The 20173-nt window shown below is 36.2% G+C and overlaps 1 protein-coding gene across 2 annotated transcripts in view; it reads left to right on the top strand.

The window, feature by feature from the left end:
- The window catches only part of LOC119699803 (pleckstrin homology domain interacting protein), a 107293-nt gene that overhangs the window by 51517 nt on the left and 35603 nt on the right, over positions 1–20173 (top strand). For both annotated transcript variants that reach the window (XM_038133769.1, XM_038133768.1), the window contains exons 16-20: positions 3134–3262; positions 8331–8556; positions 11457–11594; positions 12622–12805; positions 13468–13591. In XM_038133769.1, the coding sequence (XP_037989697.1) occupies positions 3134–3262; positions 8331–8556; positions 11457–11594; positions 12622–12805; positions 13468–13591 (801 nt within the window). The remainder of the gene's footprint in view (positions 1–3133; positions 3263–8330; positions 8557–11456; positions 11595–12621; positions 12806–13467; positions 13592–20173) is intronic.

Genomic DNA, 20173 nt, shown 5'->3' with positions numbered 1-20173 from the left:
AATAGGGTTTAGCTGTTTCATACTATCTATTGATAACAGGTCAAAAAGGCTTATTACTGAGCTTGCTATGTAAGTGTTATTATTCTGTTTTCATACAACAAATAATTTTTATGCATTTAAGACATTACTTTGTGTACAAGCTTGACAGCTCTATTTTCCCTGGTTTGAGGCAAACAATAAGCTTTCCTCAAAACTGAGAGGAAAAGTCTTCCCTTTTTCATTCTGTTATTTCATCATCATTCCTCCCTTCTGGATATACCAATGTCCACATGTTTCCTTGCTAGTGAAAATATGGGCAAATTGGACTCTTAATTCTTGGAGCTAAAACAAAACAAAAAAAATCTTTACTTAGTCCTCATTGTATAGCATCACTGGTTCTTCCCTGTTTAGCTGAAAAATCCTTGCTACCTGCTTTGCTACCAGGAGTGTCTTGTTCATTTTCACAGCCTTTTTTTGTGACACAGCCTTTGTTGAAGCACTGGAACGGGATGTAAGAGAAATTGGGGGCTCCTCATCCCTGGAAGTGTTCAAGGCCAGGTTGGATGGAGCTCTGAGCAACCTGGTCTAGAAGGTATCCCTGCGCATGGCAGGGGGTTGGAACTATGTGATCTTAAGGGTCTATTCCAACCCAAATGATTCTGAGATTCTGTGACAGCTTTTAATTAACCAGTGCTTTTTCTGTACTTCTGAACAGCCTCTTTCCTTCACAATTGATATCTTTATGTGTAGCAGGGGAAGGTTCAAGACAGAATACGCACTATAAATCTTGTTGGGATACAGTCTTTTCGTAGTTCTTGCATCTTTGATTTAAAAGAGATGGATAGGGGAAGGCAGCTTTCTTCTTGCTGAAATTCTTTATCTAGCCTGCTGAAGTGACAACTTCACTGATTTATTACAGCTTCCCTTTTTGCAACTTAACGTTTAGTTTCTGTTTCAAATTACTAGCTCCTCTAGTAGATTGTGTTAGCTTAATTATGGAAAAAATTCTATCGTAAGTTGTCACTTATTAATCCTGAATTAGTTTTATTGAAAAGAAAATTCTATTGGGTAGAATTTGACTCTCTGGTCACTCTCGTTGACTTTGTTCTTTAATTTAGAATAATAATTATGTCTTGGAAAGTTATCCTCAGTGGTAGTTTTTGTTCCCTATAAGAATCTTTATTTCCAAGTATTTGTACTTCAGACTTGAAGGTTTGTTCTGAAAGGTCTTAGACTTGCCCTTTCTGGAAGCAATTTTAAAACCAAATTCTGGGCACATTTATATTAAAACTATTTGCACTGTACTTGTCCCCAAACAGTAGAGCACTATTCTTTTCCTTTACATAAGAAGGGAATGTTTTCTGATTAACACTCTAATTTCCAGGGGTTTCTTGAAAATGGTCCATCCAAACCATTTCTTGATGGAAATGATTAAAAAACCCCTCATCTTAATAGCTGGATTTTTTTCCTTCTGTTTATAATTTTTCCCCTCACCATGGTTAGCAAATAGTTCTTCCCACAACATGTATTGTTTCCTAGTAAAACTAAAGGTAGTCAAAACTTAGGCTGAACTGTGAAATTCTGTTTATGAAGGACTTCAACATTAGGAAGCTTGATACTGATGATTCCTTTGTTGGAGGAAGGGTAAGGGAACAGAAATCTCTGTGTAAAATTTCTTTTCCAATTTTAACTATGTTTCTGCAAAGCTTATTATTGTGGTGAAATTCTGTCTGCTTTCCACCTGCTTTCCCAAACTGTCTCCCTTTAATATAGTGAGCTTTCTATATGCAAAAAGCAGCACAAAGTTGTAGCTTTGCTGTGGTAGTTGGATCTCGATTAGACTAAATTAATTCTGCATTCCTAACTGCTGTGATGTTAGTGTCACTTGCTTGAAGTTCTGTTTTTATTTTCCATCTCTTTCTGTGAGATACTTCTGTTCATTTCTTCTGGAATAATGGGCAAAATAGAACGTAAGACTTGCATTGGTTTATGTTCCTCTTTCACTAGTCCAGAAACTCATTTGACTTTTAGGGAAATTACCTGTAGTGAGAAAGACCTGAAAGCAATAGATATAGCAGCCTCTGTCACTGGGGGGATGTGCAGGGGTGTGGATGTGTTGTAAGACTGTGGGGAAAAGATTTAGAATTCTTGCCTTTGTCTCAGCCTGTAAGAGAGTAAAACAGTACATATCTCATAGGATTTTTGAGGCTTTGTTAACTTTTTAAAATAATGCTGATGGCCTCTGGAAGGTGCTGCAGAAGTGCACAGCGTTACTGTCTGAAGGCTGAATATCATTGTTTTTTGTTTTGTTTTGCTTTTTTCCCCCTTTCCTGGCAATATATAGGCGTGCCACAGTTAGGGAAAGAATTTTGTTTGGTGTCTCTTTAAAGGAAATGCAAAAGGGCTTTGCTGGGGAGAATAGAAAGGGGCTTTCTGAAGAGGTGCTGAAGACATGAAAATTCAGAGTGGTGATTGGTCACCTCTGCTTGATTGACAGGTTGCAGGGAAAAACAAAAACCCATTTGTTCTGGCTTAATGGAACTGGAAAACAGAAAATGAGTATCAGGTAAAAATTCCTTTTTTAAAATCTTTGCAGTTCTCCTATAAAAGGTGGAGTTTTTACGCAAATTTACTCCTTCCCCACTCCAATAAATTAGGAGTAGGAATTACAGAAACAGGTAGCTGCTAAGCTGTGAAATGTGGGCTGTCTATGTCAGTGCGTTTTCCAGGGGGCAGGTGTTGTGGAACACCCCACAGCAGCCACTGCTACTGGGGTAGCTTAGCAAGAAGGCAGAGGATGGAAAAGGCGTAGTGACTAAGCCCTGAACTGGGCCCAGCTCTCTGGTTAGGCTCATTAGCAGGACGTTCAAGGGGAAGCTTTTATTTTCACTTCCTATACTATGCCTGCTTTGCGGATAAAGTCTGTCAGTTTCTACTGCTATCAATTTGGAATCTTTCATGAGCATTATTACAAAATTCACTGAAAAGTGAATAGCTAAAAAAGTAAGCTTTGTTTTAAAGTAACTTCCATCTAGCAGTATACTGTCATACAGATTTTATAATAAATTTCAATGTGTCAAAAACCACAGTTTTGAGAATCATAATTGAAAATTATTAATTTCTGTTAATTATTTTGTATGTTGATGTATTTCAGATTGAAGGACAAGGACATGGTGCAGTTTTCGACTGCAAGTGCTCTCCTGATGGACAGCATTTTGCATGTACTGATTCTCACGGTCACCTTCTGATTTTTGGCTTTGGTTCCAGTAGCAAATATGACAAGGTACAGTGCAAGATGTAAATCAAAATGTTTGTCTGTGTTGAATGCATTTGTACAAACTTCTTCAGAGCTTAGTTTCAAGGAGGCATGTTTTGACACAATTTTGAGCCATTAATATGTTTTGGATGCCTGTGGTTGACAATGAGATTTCTTTCACTGTCCTTTTTTAAATTATAGAAACATTCTGTTAAGCTACTGTTTACATGGGAAGTTCAAAATAATAATAATAATAATAATAATAATAATTTAAAAACAGAATTCAAAATTAACCAGTCACTGTCTACTCTCTTAAGTGACAAAGTTACAAATATCTACTCATGGATTGACATGGATAATGGGAAAAAGCTACAGTGGAACTGATAGTAGTTACACATTCTACTTGAATATTTTTTTCCTGCTTCCTAAGTAAGCCCAAAGAACGGGTGTGTAATAGAACTAATTCCTGCTATCTGTATTTAATTATTGCATAGCCTATATTAGAATTATTTACAAAAAACGTGCTACATTTTAGTGATGCAATTTTATGTCTGCTAATGAAGTACCATCATGGATACCTTTGTGCTTACACAGCAATACTCCACCATTAGTAAAAATATTATATCTTTATTCTAATGTCTATTATCTAATGTCTATTCTAATAGTCTACATTGTGTATTCTGAGTGTGGGTGTCTTGCCACAGACCCTCATGACTGTAAAGGTATGTGGTGTTGTTTATTTTCTTTTGTGGAGGAACGTGCTCTGGGAACCATACAGGTTTGGAGTGTCCAAAGGATTTTAGTTCTTCATTTACCACCCAGGAAGGAAATGAGGTGTGTCTCTTTTCCCTTTTCCTAAGACTTAGGTAGACCTATCAGCTCCATTTTCATCTCTGCTTCGGGTGGCTGACACTTGAATGCTGTTGGTGAAGGGCTGTTTTTTGGATCTTGCCTCCTGCTTTGGATCTTTGGGCTCAGGCAGGTTTTGAAAGCATTTTGGCGAACAGCAGTGCAGAGGGACCTGAAGGAGGGAGTGCAAAAGGAATTTTAATCTTTATCTTGTAAGCTACTGCATTTCTTTCTGTAGTCTTACAGAAGGATTTGCATTTAGAGATTTATTTTTTATCCTTGTTTCTCAACTATGATTTAAAGTCTGCACTACTAGGCTGCTCTTGCTATCCCTCAGTTACTACTATCTGTGCACTTCCCGTTCTATTCCAAATATCCCGTTCTATTCCAAATAAAACAAATAAATAGAAACACCACAAGCAAGGAAAATCAGGATTATCAGATAATTTTCTTTCTGTTTCAGGATTCTTACTGTTCTAGACATTAAAGCCTGTTGTAATAGGAACATTTTTCTTACCATCTCCATGGGTTGTTTTGGGTTTCTTTTTCTCTCCAATTGTTTTGGAAGAATGTAGTTCTCTGCTACTTCAAAATGCTGGAAATCAAATTGAAACTGTGAGTCTTTTGGTCTTTGCTATGATAGATCAGAATTTTCCTTTATGCTGCTATTTGAGAATTTACCTATGAAGAATTTAATGTGTTTGTAGAATGAATGCAGTTGATTTTCCCTGCTTGAATTTTACAGACCCTTGGTTCTCTTGGGGTTTTTGCTGCAGCCCCCTGAGAAAAGATAGTTTTAAACTTTTCACTTATTGAATGATTTAAAATAATCCTCTACAGCAGTTGCTGTGCCACTGTTACTCTTGGCATTCTTCATCATAGCAGAAATGGGAGCAAATAGGACTTATTTGTTACCAGTTTAATCTCAGTCTTCCACTCACAGAAAACTCAGCTTGGAAGTGTCTGGTGTCTTCCATGTGTGGTTTCATCACCTCTGTTTGTGTCTGACCTGATTTATGGGAAAATGTTACTACAGGTAGGTAGGTGCTGGAGATGGTGAGATTTTTTTTCTGTCTTTCTCCCATCAGATACTGGGGAGGGTTTCAGACATCTTGTCAGACTATGATCTGGTAGGATATGCATTTTTTGGCCTTTAAGGTGTTTCCCATCTCTCTGGGGAAATAAATTTTACAGAAGAAAGAAGTGTGGCAACCTGTCCTGTATTTCTGCATTTTGGAATTGACAGTGATTATAGTTGAGATGGTGTTAATTCTACTGAGAGAACAAGCTCTTATTTTTCTACATCTTTGTTTTTTCATGTTATGTTCAGATAGTGTCTACATTTCCTAGTTGACTGGAACCAAAGCCTAGGCTTTCTTTCCCCTGCAATGTGATCTTGGCCACAATGAGGGTGAATGGGGTGGGGTGTTGGTTTTTTTTTGGGGGGTTTATGGGGTTTTTTTGTTTTTGTTTTTTTTTTGATAATGTGTATTTTTGTGAAGTAATTCTTTGTGGGGGGAAAATAAAAAGAATACATGTGCTGCTTGTCTGGGGTTACTTGAGCCAATCTCAGCTGAAATCTGAGTGTGTCATCAGCAGAGTTGAGCCAAGTTCACTGTCAACAGGGCATGTGCACATTCAAAGTTCTTGATTAGGTGGAAACTTGTTCAGGAGTGACTAGCAGTTCTAAAGTGTAAGGTACTATTCTGCTGATTTAGATCATGGACTATTCTGAGTTAGAAGGGACCCACTAGGATCGAGACCAACTCCTAACTCTGCACAAAGCATATCGGGTGCCGGAGTGCATTGTCCAAATGCTTTTTGAACTCTGGCAGACTTGGTGCCATGGCCACTTTCCTGGGGAACCTGATCTCTGAGCTTTCTAAGGCATTTGTTCCTGCAGACTGCCCAAACCACAGTACTTAGCTGCAAGTTGGCAGTTCCTGTACAGTAGATTGGTGCAGTACTGGGGAAAACCTCTTTGTGTAACTGTGCCCGTTCAGGGAAAGTGAGCATTCTGAATGTGTGATTGGAGGAGAATCTATCTATAGAACTCAGACCTTGTAGGAAGCTTTTGTGCTCATTCCCAAGCTGGGTTTGTGAAGTCATATGAATAGAAGACTCATATGCAAATGGTGATGTAATATCATCTTATTGTCATGAATTTGATCTCTAATACTTTATAAACAAATAAGTCTCATTGTTAATACTTCTGACTGGTTTTCTGATGGAATGTCTAGTTCTTCTGATTTTTCTCAAGATGACATTTTCCTGGATTCCAGTAGGGATATCCTACCTGAGAGTTGTTCTGAACCTGTGTTCTCTGAGAAATGCAGCATTATCTTATGGAGTAGAAAATTATTATTTAGTCTACCTATTATACTTGATTGCAATATAGGGTACACAGAAGTGTAATTGCAACAGAGTCCCTTATGATCTTGTACTGGGTCTTCCCTTTGCTCACAAAACCTGGGATGCAGATTACACTGTACAGCCAAGACACAACATAATAAAACTAACAAGTTGTATGACTTTGCCATTTAAAACTTTTTTTTTCTCAGGGTGGGAAATACTTAGTAGGAAGACTTATACTAAGTGTAAGTAATGCATATGCTATTATGATTTTCACAGACATTGTAAGTACTCCTAGGGGACCTCTGTCTCTATCATATTGAGCTATTGTGAGATGAAGAAACAAAGGTGTTAATCAGGTCTTGATTCTGTCAGTCAGACAAATGAAAGCACTTTTTCTCATTCAGCCTCCGTTAACAAAGAATCTAGCAGCAAGATTTCATCCAGTCAGCTTTTTCACTGCAGTGGGTTATCACCTTGTCCATATGTATTTTGTAAGAGTAGTCTTTTAAATCTCTGAAGTGAATTATTTTCCATTGCATCTTTCTTTTTATCTTTTAAATTTCTTCCTGTTGTTATTTTTCTGAATTTTTGTGAGGTCTAGAGCCCATGATATCTCAGATTTTTTCCCAATTCTTTTTTTAAAATCTGTATCATATGGATGCACTTTCTGATGTTGTAATTGACAAATGTCTGTTGCCATCTTTGTTCCTGGTCTTCTTGCTTCCAGGGTGGAAGACATTTGTCACTGAGAGACCAGACCTCTGAGTAGCTGCTATAATCTCTGCCTTGCTGATTTCTACTTAACAAATTACTGGAAACCATGTTATGGATTGGTCATGATAGAGCATACTCTCCAGAAATCGGAGGATGTTCTATGAAAACTTGGGCATTCCTCTCTCCATGCTCCAAAGACAAGATTGTTTAAGATCTCTATGCATTGAGGCAATCCTTTAATTGTTTTCATACTGCACTGGAAATATTAATTTGTGTGAATGATGATTTTGTGATTTGATTTTCACTTGTTCATTCAGTTCAACTGAATACATGAGCTGCCACAAGGTTTGCTAGCCAGTAGGTGGTCCTGGGATGTGCAACATATGCATCAGCTTCTCTCCTATTCACTTTTTCTTTTCTCCCTGCACTTCAATATCTTTCATATTGCACAATACTGAGATACCTGTGCCAGCAAGGGTTGGAGCATACATCTTTTTATATTTATTTGGACAAATACTCTTCGGTCTTGAGGGTCTGTGGAAAGTCATCTATAATAAATTAGGAGCAGGTGGACAGAAATAAAAAAGAAAACTTTAGTTTGTATTTTGAAAAAATAAAGTGAGAAATTCAATTTTTATTTTGGCTTTATTTTATCAACTGAAACGTTTTCTGATATCTAGCATTATAGTAAGGATATATATATTTTGATGATGTTAAAATATTTGGCAGTGCCCTCATGCAATAAATATTTTTCCTAGTCTTCTGCCTGCCCCATATCTCATAAGTCTGTGACACAATTTTTTATTAGCAGAAAATTTATTCATATATTCAGACTGTAGAAGAAAATTTATAAACTAATACATTAATGCTATATTTGGTCAGATGTCTTCTAGTAGTTAAATATTACCCCATTCCCCTATTCTTTAAATGCTTCCCACCCTCAAACATGTGGATTGTTCCCTTTGCAGTGTTATACAGAAAAGAGTACTTTGAAACAAAGTAATAATGGAGTCATTAAATTTTCCCCTTTAAACTGAAATAAACACATCAGCTTATAGCCCTGTTTTTTGCAAAACTGACCATGAGTACCACTGTTAAAAATACTTTTGGCAGTTCTCTTCTGTATGCTTTTGTAATAGGTTCTTTAAAAAAAATTACAAAATGACTTTGTTTACAGATAGCAGATCAGATGTTCTTTCATAGTGATTATCGGCCCCTTATCCGTGATGCCAACAACTTTGTCCTGGACGAACAGACACAGCAGGCTCCACACCTTATGCCTCCCCCATTTTTGGTTGATGTGGATGGCAACCCTCATCCTGCAAGGTATCAAAGACTAGTTCCTGGTCGTGAAAACTGCAGGGAGGAACAGCTTATTCCTCAGATGGGAGTGACATCTTCAGGTATGGAAAATTTCACTTCACTGACCAGTAGTCTATCTAGTTATACCTTCAGTTGTTCTACACTTTCACTTTGTCCTTTTTCTTCATTTCTGGGCATAGTAGTTCATGTAGTGTGGAAGAATTACAATGTCTTTGGCACTGATTGCTTGTGACGATTTCATTTACAGTATTGTCATCAATCAAGTTGGCACTAGTTCATGCTGCAAATCAGTTAGCTCGGAGTTCGTTTCATTACTGAAGCAATGTATAATGCTGTGTGAGTTCTCAGTTATCTCTTTGGGATAAGATTTCCTGCTTTAGAAAACCTAGGAAATAGACTGATCTTCCACAGATGAGTTAGAAAAGGTAACACAAGAACAGAAAAATGAGAAGATATCTCTTAAGCTTCGGTGATTTGGTTAAAGAACTGAAGACTTGAAAAAGATACAAAATCTAGGAAGTTCCTTGAAAGTTTTATTCTCATGTACATGACATGAGAAGAACATGCATATATTGGGCCAATGGCTGGCTGTTGGAAACTGCCTAAAGGTGTTTCGCATGGGTAGGGATGGAAAAACAATGCCTACTTATTATATGTTACAAATTTGATATTAGTATGAATAAGCAAACAGTGACTGGTGAAAGTAGTTTTAAGTATTTTCAAAATAAGCATTGTTAACTATTTGATATTCTTGAAAATATGTGAAAACTGACTGTTCTGTAAATTGTAGTTTATATGTTCATGATACTTAAACCTATGGTGTGTCAGATATTCCAGGAAGGGTAATTGAGAGTGTTTTTATCAAAAAATCTCTTTACCCTTATTTGTAGATCTCAGGATTATAGGGTAGTGAATATTTAAGTATTTTTAGGGGAGGATTTCCATATTTCCTCCAAAATTACAAGAAGAAATGCTACTTGAGAAGCAACTGTAAGAAGGAAAATATCCTTCCTGATGAATGTAAATTTCTTAGTTAGTGACTTTGAAACAAAATTTGATTTTTAGGGAAGGATGTGACTTTACTTCGTTGGTACAGTTAAAGTGTGAATCCATTGCATTGTGAAATTCTCCAAATTTGAAAATATCCTGGGAACATTCTTCAATATATCTTGGAACAAGTTAAACACACAGACCCAACAAAATTTAATTTAGTGGTCTGTCTGCATGACACACTAATGCCTATAGGAAGATGATGTCCATAGCATTTTGTTTAATAGCAGGGAGCCATCCATCAGCTTGACAGGTGATGGATGGACACAAGACATTTTTCTACCTTTTTACAATATAGCAACAATGCAGTTGTATGCAGACCTGAACAACATTTATATAGTTTATATGTTCCCTTCCACTAATAAAGTTCCTTTTCTTTCTGAAGCTTTGTTGTGGGGTTTGATGCATCTCACTCAGAGCACTGACCATTTCTTTCTTGTTAAGTTTTCTGTAGGGGTTTCTAAGAGTAGGGGGAATTCAGATAGTCATACTTGATTTATTGCCTTGATGACCATGAAGCTCCTTTAAACTAGATGTTTTGGAAAAAAATCGGTATACACCAGTGTCTTTATTATTTCATTTAAAAAGAAACCACTTGCTGTTTCTTACTAAGGCATTGTCTTACAGGTTAGATACATAAAAACATTCATTTTGTTTAGATAGCAGTTTCCTTATTTAAGCTCATTCTTGGGTTATTAGTAGTATTTCCCATTGTTCTCAGTAGACAGTATGTCTGCTCACGAGATTGACAAATTAATGTCTCACTTACCTGACTCAGAAAACATCCAATTGTAGTTATACCAGAGCTCTTTCTGTTATTCCAAGGTTCTGCTGCTTTAGGGAAGTTGACTTCAATAACCTTGAAAGCCTGAGAGCACTATCTTAAATATGTATGTTTTTTTCTGCATACTGTTAAGAGATAGCAGCTTCTGTTCAGCCACATAATCAAAGCTCTTCATTTCATAGCACAATTACTGTAATATCTAGTCTTTGATCTTGCAAAGTGCAGTTTATACTGTGATATTTCTTTGGAATCATGCTGGGAAAATAATTTCTGTATCTTGTTTCTTTGAACACTGTTTTTCTTCATTACGAAGTTTTGCAAGTTCTGCTTCTCTTGACTAGAGCTTCCCATCATTCCACTCCACCATCTCAGTATTCTGTGTGGAGTTGTCTGACTTCTTTTTGAATCAGTACTGTAACCCTTGCATTTTTCTCTATATCTCTCTAACTGTTTTTTGTGATCTTGTAAGTATGAAAACAGGTTTTGTGTTGTTGATGCTTATGTGCTGTGTATTTTGCTTGCTGCTCAGAAACAGTATTATCACCTTGTAATCACTTTGGAACTATTTCCTATCTTCTATTCACAAGACCTACCCAAAAGGAAGTTTCTTGGCTGTTTTACATACCAAAGAAAATTACCATTACTTGATCTCTGCGGTCATTTTGTCCGTGTGGAGCTCAATTAAACAAATTTACTGTTAAAATGTTTTCTACAGTATAGATAATTATTTTCTAATTCAGTTAGGCCTTCTTTATGTGGTTCATTCATTGAAGCTTATAAAGTGTTTTTTAATGCATTTGAGGCAGGCTAATCTTGCATTTGAACAATTTGCATTGACTGAGCTGACAAACAACAGTTGTATTAAGCTTCTGTGGCTTGCTGGCACTTGATCAAATTTAACCTTTAATTAGAAGTGAAGTGTGATCGTCTTGACCCTGCTTCAGAAAATATAATGCTCTCAAATATATTAAGAAAAGAAGTTGTGCTGTTTTAAGAAATGGCTGTTAAAAAATTAAGCATTAGCTCATAGTTACATGTGACAATTTACTGTATTTATTTCAAAACTAAAACTTAGATGAGATGTCTGTAACATTAATTTCCTAGAAATTTACATTTGTGTGTTGTTCTGTATATTTTACTTCACAGGATTGAATCAAGTTCTTAGTCAGCAAGCAAATCAAGAAATTAGTCCCTTGGATAGCATGATTCAAAGACTTCAGCAAGAGCAGGACCAGAGACGTTCTGGGGAGGCAGGAACCAGTAGTACCAGCCGGATAAGCAGAGGTAGATCACTGGGGGAGTTGGGAGTTGGAAAACATAAATCCCTTTATATTTTTCATGATCTGTGCATTTTGTTGAACTGGTAGAAAGGAGGTATGCAGCTGTAGAAAACAGTACAGCTTTCCCTTTTTTTTTTTTTTTGCCTTTTGCAAAATGTTTGGCTTCTTAACATTAGAGATTTATCTTTGTTATTGCCTACTCACTCAGGGAACTGCAGCAGCTGTGTTCCCTTAGGAGTAACTACCCTACTGTTTAATCTGGAACTGGCCATCTCGTTGTTTAAAATCTGACTTCTTTCAAATAAGGACACAGGAGGAAGAAAAGTGAAAGGAAATACTTATTTCTCTGCGGAGTTGTCCCATGTTTCAGTGTCTTGCACTATAGTACACAGTAGTTTTCAACACTTTAAAAATTATGGCTAGCAATCCACTAGTGTAATCAGGATTAGCTTGTGAGTGTAAGAATATGGAAAAATGTTGATATTATGCTGCTGTGTAGGTGTTCGGAGGTTCTTGCGTGTGTGTGTGGTTTTGTTTTGGATTGGTTTGTTTATTTTTAACCTCTTGACCATTTCAGTTTTTTGTCTGTAAATTTTACAGCTTGATTCCTAATTTCCAGGGTTGAGGCTTCTGTTTTTTTGAAGGTAGAAGACTGTTTAAGGAGCAGGCTGATTCAGTGAGATAGCTCACTGTTTTATAACGCAGATCTAGAGTGCAGTAGCAATAGTCAGCTTTGCATAAATGTTTTCAAAGGTATTTTTAAAGAAGCAAACATTTGCTTCACTTCAGATTGTTGGTACACCTGTTTCTTTTCAATGTGAATTTTTAAACAGGGTGCTGCAGCCCAGTAGCTGTTTGTGCTGTGTTGTAATGACTGTAGAAACTGCTGAAATACTTATACTCAGTTAGTATGATTTCTTTTGAAGTAATAGATCAAGTAAAGTTATTTTTTCCATTTCATTCCAAGTCTTTCTTTTCTAATTCTTCCCTAAGAATTTCAGATCAAGAACTATTGCTTTTTGACTTTTTAGGATCTGTAAGCTCTACCTCAGAAGTACACTCCCCACCAAACATAGGGTTAAGGCGCAGTGGACAAATTGAAGGTGTGCGTCAGATGCACAGCAATGCACCAAGAAGTGAAATTGCCACTGAGCGGGACCTTGTGGCTTGGAGCCGCAGGGTGGTAGTGCCTGAACTCTCTTCTGGTGTGGCCAGGTAAACATAGATGGAGAATTTTACTGTGGTGAACTTAATTAAATGGTACAGTTTTGGAATTTCTATCGCCATTCACATTGTCATTTGTTTTCTGATTTGTCATCTCAAATTTCTTTTAAAATCAGTGTCAGTTATAAATCACTTGTTGGCATATCACGTGAAAAATCTTTTAATTCTAGAAGGATTAGGAATAAAAATTGTCCTTTTAATGAATGACACAGTAATTGAACTTGTATAGGCAGTGGAATCTAGTTGCTTCAATATCTTCTGATTTGTTGCATAAGATTATAGCCTGTCATTATATGGTGTTTTATGGCTGGAATACTGACCTAAACTATTAAGTGCCTGATATGAATTTTGATTTCTGAACTGGAACTTTAATTTTTTTCAGTAATTACTTCTTGTGATGAATACTTAAATCAATAAGTCAAAAAACCTACTTGCCATAGTCAAGCATAAGCTGCTCTAGTTTAATGAAATAAGATGAAAATCTTGCTTTATTTGAAAAAAAGCTAATTTTAAAACCATATGCTAACTGTAAAGAGAAGAACTGCTGCTCAAAGAATGGTGTAGATGTTGAATGTCTATTCTTTGGTTTGGAATAGATCCTCTTAGTTTTAGTAATGTCCTTTAAAGTTAACATCTCCATTTTCTTTTTTCAGTAGGCAAGAAGAATGGAGAACAGCAAAGGGAGAAGAAGAAGTGAGGGTGTATCGATCAGAAGAGAAAAGAAAACATATAATGAGTCACATTCCAAGAGAAAACAAAATACCTACTTTCCCTAAGGTAAGTAGTCCACCTGTACCTTATCACAGAATGAAGCATAAAAATTAATTCAGTAAGTTGGGTCACATAAATTTACATTCCTCTTCTCAGTTTTAAATTTACAGACCAGGGTATGGTAGTCTGTTTACCTCCCTAGAATGAGGAAGCCTGTCTGTACTGATGTTTCAATATGTTCTTAATAAAAAACAACATGGATTGCTTTCAGAAGTGGGGAGAAATTCCTGCAGATCTGGTGTTAGGGACGTGATTTGCTGTAGGGAGTCTGTCACTATTCATCAATACACCCCGCTGCTGTTGTCTACTGTTTGACATACTGTTCTGTGGAAAGGTTGTATTAAAACTCAAGTCACAGTTCTTAAGTTTAACAGATTAAATACATCTTCAAATAGAGAATTGGGTATTTTCTCTCATAGTACACTAAAAATCATATTTTGGGCTATTATGGGCTATATCTAAGTCATGCTTTTTGCTAGAGCTGGGAGTACATTTTCAGAAAAGATGAAAGCAGGATAGGTTAAGTAGAAGAATTAGATTGTCATAAGTGACATGCTTTCTTTAAAATATGACTTGCAAAAAATTTCAATCTTGCATATTCTTGCTGGTTACAAAAAATTGAAAGATATCTATTATATATTTACAGAAAAAACTAATTTTAAACAAAGAAGACTTAAAATTCTATCTATTAATTGCACATGCTTATCTATGCTTTTCCTCCTAAATAGCCAACTATGTTTTTGTAATAAAGGAAATAAATTTTAGCAATGGTAAAGGAGAACCCATGCTTTGGGTTTCATAGTATGCTTAGTATGGAGGAGACTTTTCATCCTCAATCCAAAGCTTGTAAAATACAGCTTTCAGGAACACCTGCAAATTGTGGCAATTGCAATTGAAAAGTAAAAATCACCTATGGGATTTAAGGTGGAAAAGTGAATAAATGAAATAAAAAGAACAAGTATGCAAAAGATTGCAGCTCTTAAATTCATTAGAGTGCCATATATGCCTGTGAAAGAAGAAACTGAGATTGTTTTCAATCTAAAAATAAGTAAATTTCAGATGCTTTGTAGTGACTCTGTAATTTTTAATAATGATGAATTAACTTTATATGCAGTAGAGTAAGTTTGAAATGAGCAAGTTTATATTTGATATTAAATTTGAGTATTTTGCTACATTTTTCATACCCAACCAAAGTAAATATTTCTAAAGAAGTGATGTGAACAGTCCCCTACCCACAGTTACCTAGTGACTTTAAATTTCTTTATTAAATTTATTTCTTACTTTTTTCTTCAATTTTTTTCTTGGAATAAAATTTCAATGCATTGCTATCTTGAAAAATGGTTCTGATCTACTCTTTTCAGTTCTGCAGGCACCAACATTGTGTGTTTTCCCAAGATACACTGAAAGAAATTTGTTCACTTTTGTCTCCAGCTTTTATACATAGAGGGGGGAAGCTTTATGCCGCATGACAGGACTCATTAGTGAAATACAGGACATCAGAAGTCTTTAACTCCTATTTTTCTTTTGGGAATAATAGCAAATGGGCCTGACAAATTCAGATTTTAACAAAGTTTTTTCCTGTCTTGAGGGGATGTATTTTGGTACTGAATTATACACTTGCTTTTAGTTTAGTTAAACAGTTGCACTGATCAAGGGTTTCTATTTTTTTTCCTTGTCTTTCGCTGCAGCCTAGTCAAAAGATCCTTCCTGATAATATGAATTCATACCAAATTACCATTAAATTTCTAATTGGTTTTCCAGTTTTCTTCTAAAATATCACTAGGACATAAAAGTTTAATAGAATAGGCTAGCTGGTCCAGCACTGTGGTTTTAGCAATTACTTTTATGATATCTTTGAAACACAGAAACTTAAAACAATTTTTTTTTTAAATCCTGTTTAAAAAAATTCCTTTTGGTCTATGAACTATAAGGGTAGCACTGGATCTTTTGGGCCCCACCTTTTTATTCCAGATGTTTATGTCCTTGAAATCCTTCAGAGCAACTGCTACTTAGGAATAGCTTTCTTCAATTTCATATATTTACACCTGGGGGGTTCTGTGAACTGGATTCTGGATTCTCAGAATGTGAGGGAGATAACTTGGTAAATCCTTTAGTCATTTTCTACCTTTTTTCTGAGGAGATAATGAAAAACCCCAGGCAATAATGGTCTTTTCATATGAGTATGTCAGTACATTTTCTACATAAACATTACTGATATACTTAGTAATACTTTCAGAACACTTAAAGCCTTCATAAACCCTACTGAATACTTTTTTATAACACCTTGGAATAAAAAAGTGGTATTCTCCCATAGATGATTCTTCATTAAATACATCTCTTTTTGGAGGACTTAGACTGCTGAGAAGTACACTAATTCAAATCTCTTGAGTAAAATCTCAGAGGGATTCAGAAATAAGTAGATATCCCATGGGCTTTAAATAAGCACGTTTCAAGAAGAAAAAGGTGTTTGATCTTGAGTGATTGAGTCTCACAATTCAATTAACTGCTCAGATTTTCCTGATTTTTGTTGTTGCTTACAGTTAACATGAGCAATACTTCTGCTCAGGAGTGTCTGAGCAACAGGAATAGTGAATTGGAATTGTCATCTTCTGTAGTGCTCACAATAAATTCAAATAAACACCTGGGAGGAGAAGCAAGATTGACTGCAATCCAAAAACTATTGTGCAATATTTTTAGGGTTGTTTTAAGTAGAAATTAATAACTTCATTATATTGCTCTTCTGTTGCTGTTCTTTTACAGTGGCAGCATGACTTGAAATACAAACTGTGTTAGGTTGAAGATAGAACTGGAAAGCAGAGTGTAAATCTATATTTTCCTTGAGAACATCCAGTAGGTTTTGATACTGATTCCTTGTAAGCTATACTACAGTATTATTGCAAGACTACAGTTCTTATTGCATAGTGAATTCTCACAGATTTAATTAGAGAATTTATGAGCTAAAGGAGATGGGGAACACCTCCAACAAAATACAGGACATGACATTTTCTTCCAGTAATCTCTAGACCTAAACATGACAGCATCAAGAATTCTAGAAAATGTCTCACACTATAGAATTGTCATCTTCTCTGGGAGCAGAGTAAAACAAATCTTCTATTTAAAACATTGTCTTCGTAGGAAAATTCAGTTACCATTAGGAAATACTGGTTTTTATATCAACTTCTGCAATTTATCAGGTCTATTCACATAATAATGATAATGATGAAATTATATTTTCTTCTGTTCTCTTCTTCCCTTCTAACTGAAAGAAGTCAAAAATACAGAAGTAAATGAAAAGATGGGCAGGAATGAATGTTATTAGCGTTTTGGGTTGCAAGCTGAAGAGTAGGTTATTAAGGAAGAACACAGAGCAGCTGTAATTACATTTTGAGAAGATTCCAAAGTCCTATTGCTAATTTTTAATTCAGGGTCATTGTAGGGTGTGTTAAGAGTAGTACAAAATTATAGCTCAGTCTTTCTTCTTTAACAATATCTGCAATTTAAATGGAAGTCACAGAAATGTTCTGCTTTTGAAAACCCATCTTTCTTTGACACAGGTCATGCAGAAAAGTGTTTGGATATGATTGCTTAAGGGACTAATGGAGTTGTGAGAGAGAAACTAAAAACTTGAGTATTTTGACCTGAATAGTACTTGATAAATAGTATTTAGTATAACTGACCTTCAGGCTGAATGACTAACTTGGTTTGACTTTCAAAGTCATTGGTGAGGAATAGGGTTTTTTCTATTATTAAACAAAAACACTTTAAAAAGCAAACAGCAGAAACTTGAACCCCCAATACATTAATGAAAGAGAATAGAATGCTATTTTTACATCTTTAAAATGGAACTGTATTCCAAATTACTTGTTTTCAGGAGCAGATGAAAATTGAGATAAATAACATGCGTAGGTAAATATTCCCAGTCCAAGTACTTAAGAGGATTAGTCTATTAAACTACTGGGATTAGAGCATTTTAATAAATATTTAAGAGTGTAAAATTTCTGTACCCTAGAGGGTTGATGTGTCCTAGTAAAATGTGACAAAAATGGAAATATTCCTCATTATCATTAAGTGGAAATGTTATGCCAAAATTTGCAGGAATTAACATGGGAAATTATTATGGATGGACAAAAGTAGGCATAGGCCTCTGTTGTGATGGGTGCAAATAACTGTATTGTTAACTAACAGAACCCAGGGAAGAGCAACATGTACTTTGTTCTGCTGAAAGTGGCTTATTTTTCTTCCAGAGAAATAAGTTACATGTTATTTAAACAATACTTTCAATTAAATCAGCAAGATGTTAAGAGGAAAGTAATCTAAAGCTCCAGGGTCTAGCACTTAGTGCTTAGTGTCTGTTATCTTCACTGCTTTTGGAACAGTTCTTACTGATTTTTTACATACACGTGATGTGGTAAGAGTAAAAACTAAGTAATTCCAGACACTGATTAAGACTTGAGGAGAGTGCGGACAGGTGCTCTTTAGCCAAAGAGAAAATGCCAGGGCATGAGACCTATTTAATTTGGGTTTCTAAAACTGGACATATGCTTGTGCCTTGCCCCTGTTAACTTTTTAGTTGAAGTTAATTCCTGTTGGCTTAAGGAAGGAAGGATTATTTTCACATTAAAAAATAGATTCTGCTGGTTAAAAAATACCATGAAATTGCTACAGCCAAAGCTTCCCAAAATTGCTTCAGCCCTGTATGAGACTGCAGCAAAGCTGTGCTTCCCAGTGCTGTCAGAATCATAAGGACAGTAACATGCAGTGTGGTCTAAGTTATCAGGACATCACTGGGTTTCCACTGTGTCTCTCACAAATGGTGTTACCAAGACTCCCAGTGTCCAGTATCCCTCTCAAATACAGGAAAAGCCATCATTTTTATTTCACAGAAAAACTTCTGTCAGGAGCTGTAATCTCTGGTGTATCAATAGATGTGCTCTGATACTGACTGGAAGCCTTGGACAAGGTACAAGGTGCTTCTCAGCATATGTGACTCCTCATCAAAGTGTTTAGAGAGAAAGTGATGATTGAACCTCAAATAATAGGTTATCTTGGCTTTATTTCCCAGCCTACTGTTAGAGTTGAGAGTACAATTTCAAGCTCTTTCTTTAGGTTATATATTGAGGGAGGGGAGGCATCAGCTGTGTTTCCTCAATTATAGTTGAACACGCTAGTGATAATTCCATTTTGTCAGAAAAAAATCTGTTGTACTTTATAATCAAACCTCCACATTCAACTCCACCCCTCCCCAAATAAATCAAGTTCTGCCTTAGAGTTTCTCTTCAGATTTTGAAAAGCTGAGTTGAATAGGAATGATGTTAAAATGCTTTTTTTTTGGCAAGATGAGGCGATTGTATACCTCATGACCACTTTTTTCATCCCTGCTTGAGCAGTGGGTTTAGACAAGGTGACATCTAGAGATTATTTCCAACTTAATTCCATCATTCTGTTACTCATGGATAAGTACTTGTGGTTTTGGTTTCCTGTTTTGTTTTGGTTTTTTTTTTTTTCTGTTCTTGTTTTGCATTGTATCTTTCCCAAAGCATCACTATGACCCAATATTTATACAGTGATAGTACTTTTTTCCCACATTCCATGTGGGAATGATTGAGGTGGAGGGGCTGGGGTGTTGTTTTTTCCCCTCAAGCTTTGGACTGCCAACAGAAAAGAACTTTTCTCAAAACCAAAGAGTAATGCAAAGTACTATAGTTTTCCAAGCATCTGTAGTTCTATTTGAATAGGGAAAAACTGTATTTATGATAAGTGTTTGAGAAACCTCACCTCTGAAGAGAAACTGGGAGGTAAGGATTTTAGGACTTTTGTTTCTAGAGAGAAGACATGAGCCCTACAGTCAAGCTGTAACATAGTTTCTGCAAAATATGTCCCTGTTATTGTAAAGGATACTGGACTAATTTGTTTAATTGGGTTATGTGATTCCATTCTGTTGTCCCTGCTATGTCCCTACTATGTTTCATGGTGAAAAAGGCACAGTGCAGTAGCAGAAACAAGTTACTATAGTGCTGGCTTTTGTGACCTCTTTGCTTCAGTAATGAATCCTGAGAGCTTGATGAGAAGTGAGTGGCCCCAGAAGGATGAAGAACAGAAGGCTGTGAAGGGCTCAGCCACTGGGCTCAGGGCTGCCTTGGAGCTGTTCTGGTTCAGGTCAGAGCAGCTTGAGGATATCTCTTGTGCACTGCCAGTTTGAATCCAGAAGGAGGAATGAGTGCCCCAGGTCTCAAAAGTCTTAGGCATTGTTAAAATGCTGATAGCTGAGCAGTCCCATTAGAAGTGTCTCTGGTAACTGTGCTGTTAGTGATAACTTCCCCAACTAGACAGAAGGACAGAACAACAGAAGCACAGTACTCACTGAAAGGAGCATGGAGCAGTTTGTGTTGGTCCTCTGAGCTTTGATGAAAACTGGAACACAACTTTACAGCGTGGTGTGCTGGCTTACTTTACTGAACTGTTGCAGTCATGCTTGCAGAAGGTGTGTATCTTCTAACAGGGAGTGTAGGAGAAAAACTAGTTACTAGACTTCTGCACTTTAATGATGATTGTTGGGGCTAAGGAAAACTAAATCTTAGCTACTGTTGA

Source organism: Motacilla alba, chromosome 3, assembly GCF_015832195.1.
Source record: "Motacilla alba alba isolate MOTALB_02 chromosome 3, Motacilla_alba_V1.0_pri, whole genome shotgun sequence".
Taxonomy (NCBI): Eukaryota; Metazoa; Chordata; class Aves; order Passeriformes; family Motacillidae; genus Motacilla; species Motacilla alba.
Note: the sequence above shows the minus strand (reverse complement) of the source record. Positions and strands in the feature narration are given on the sequence as shown.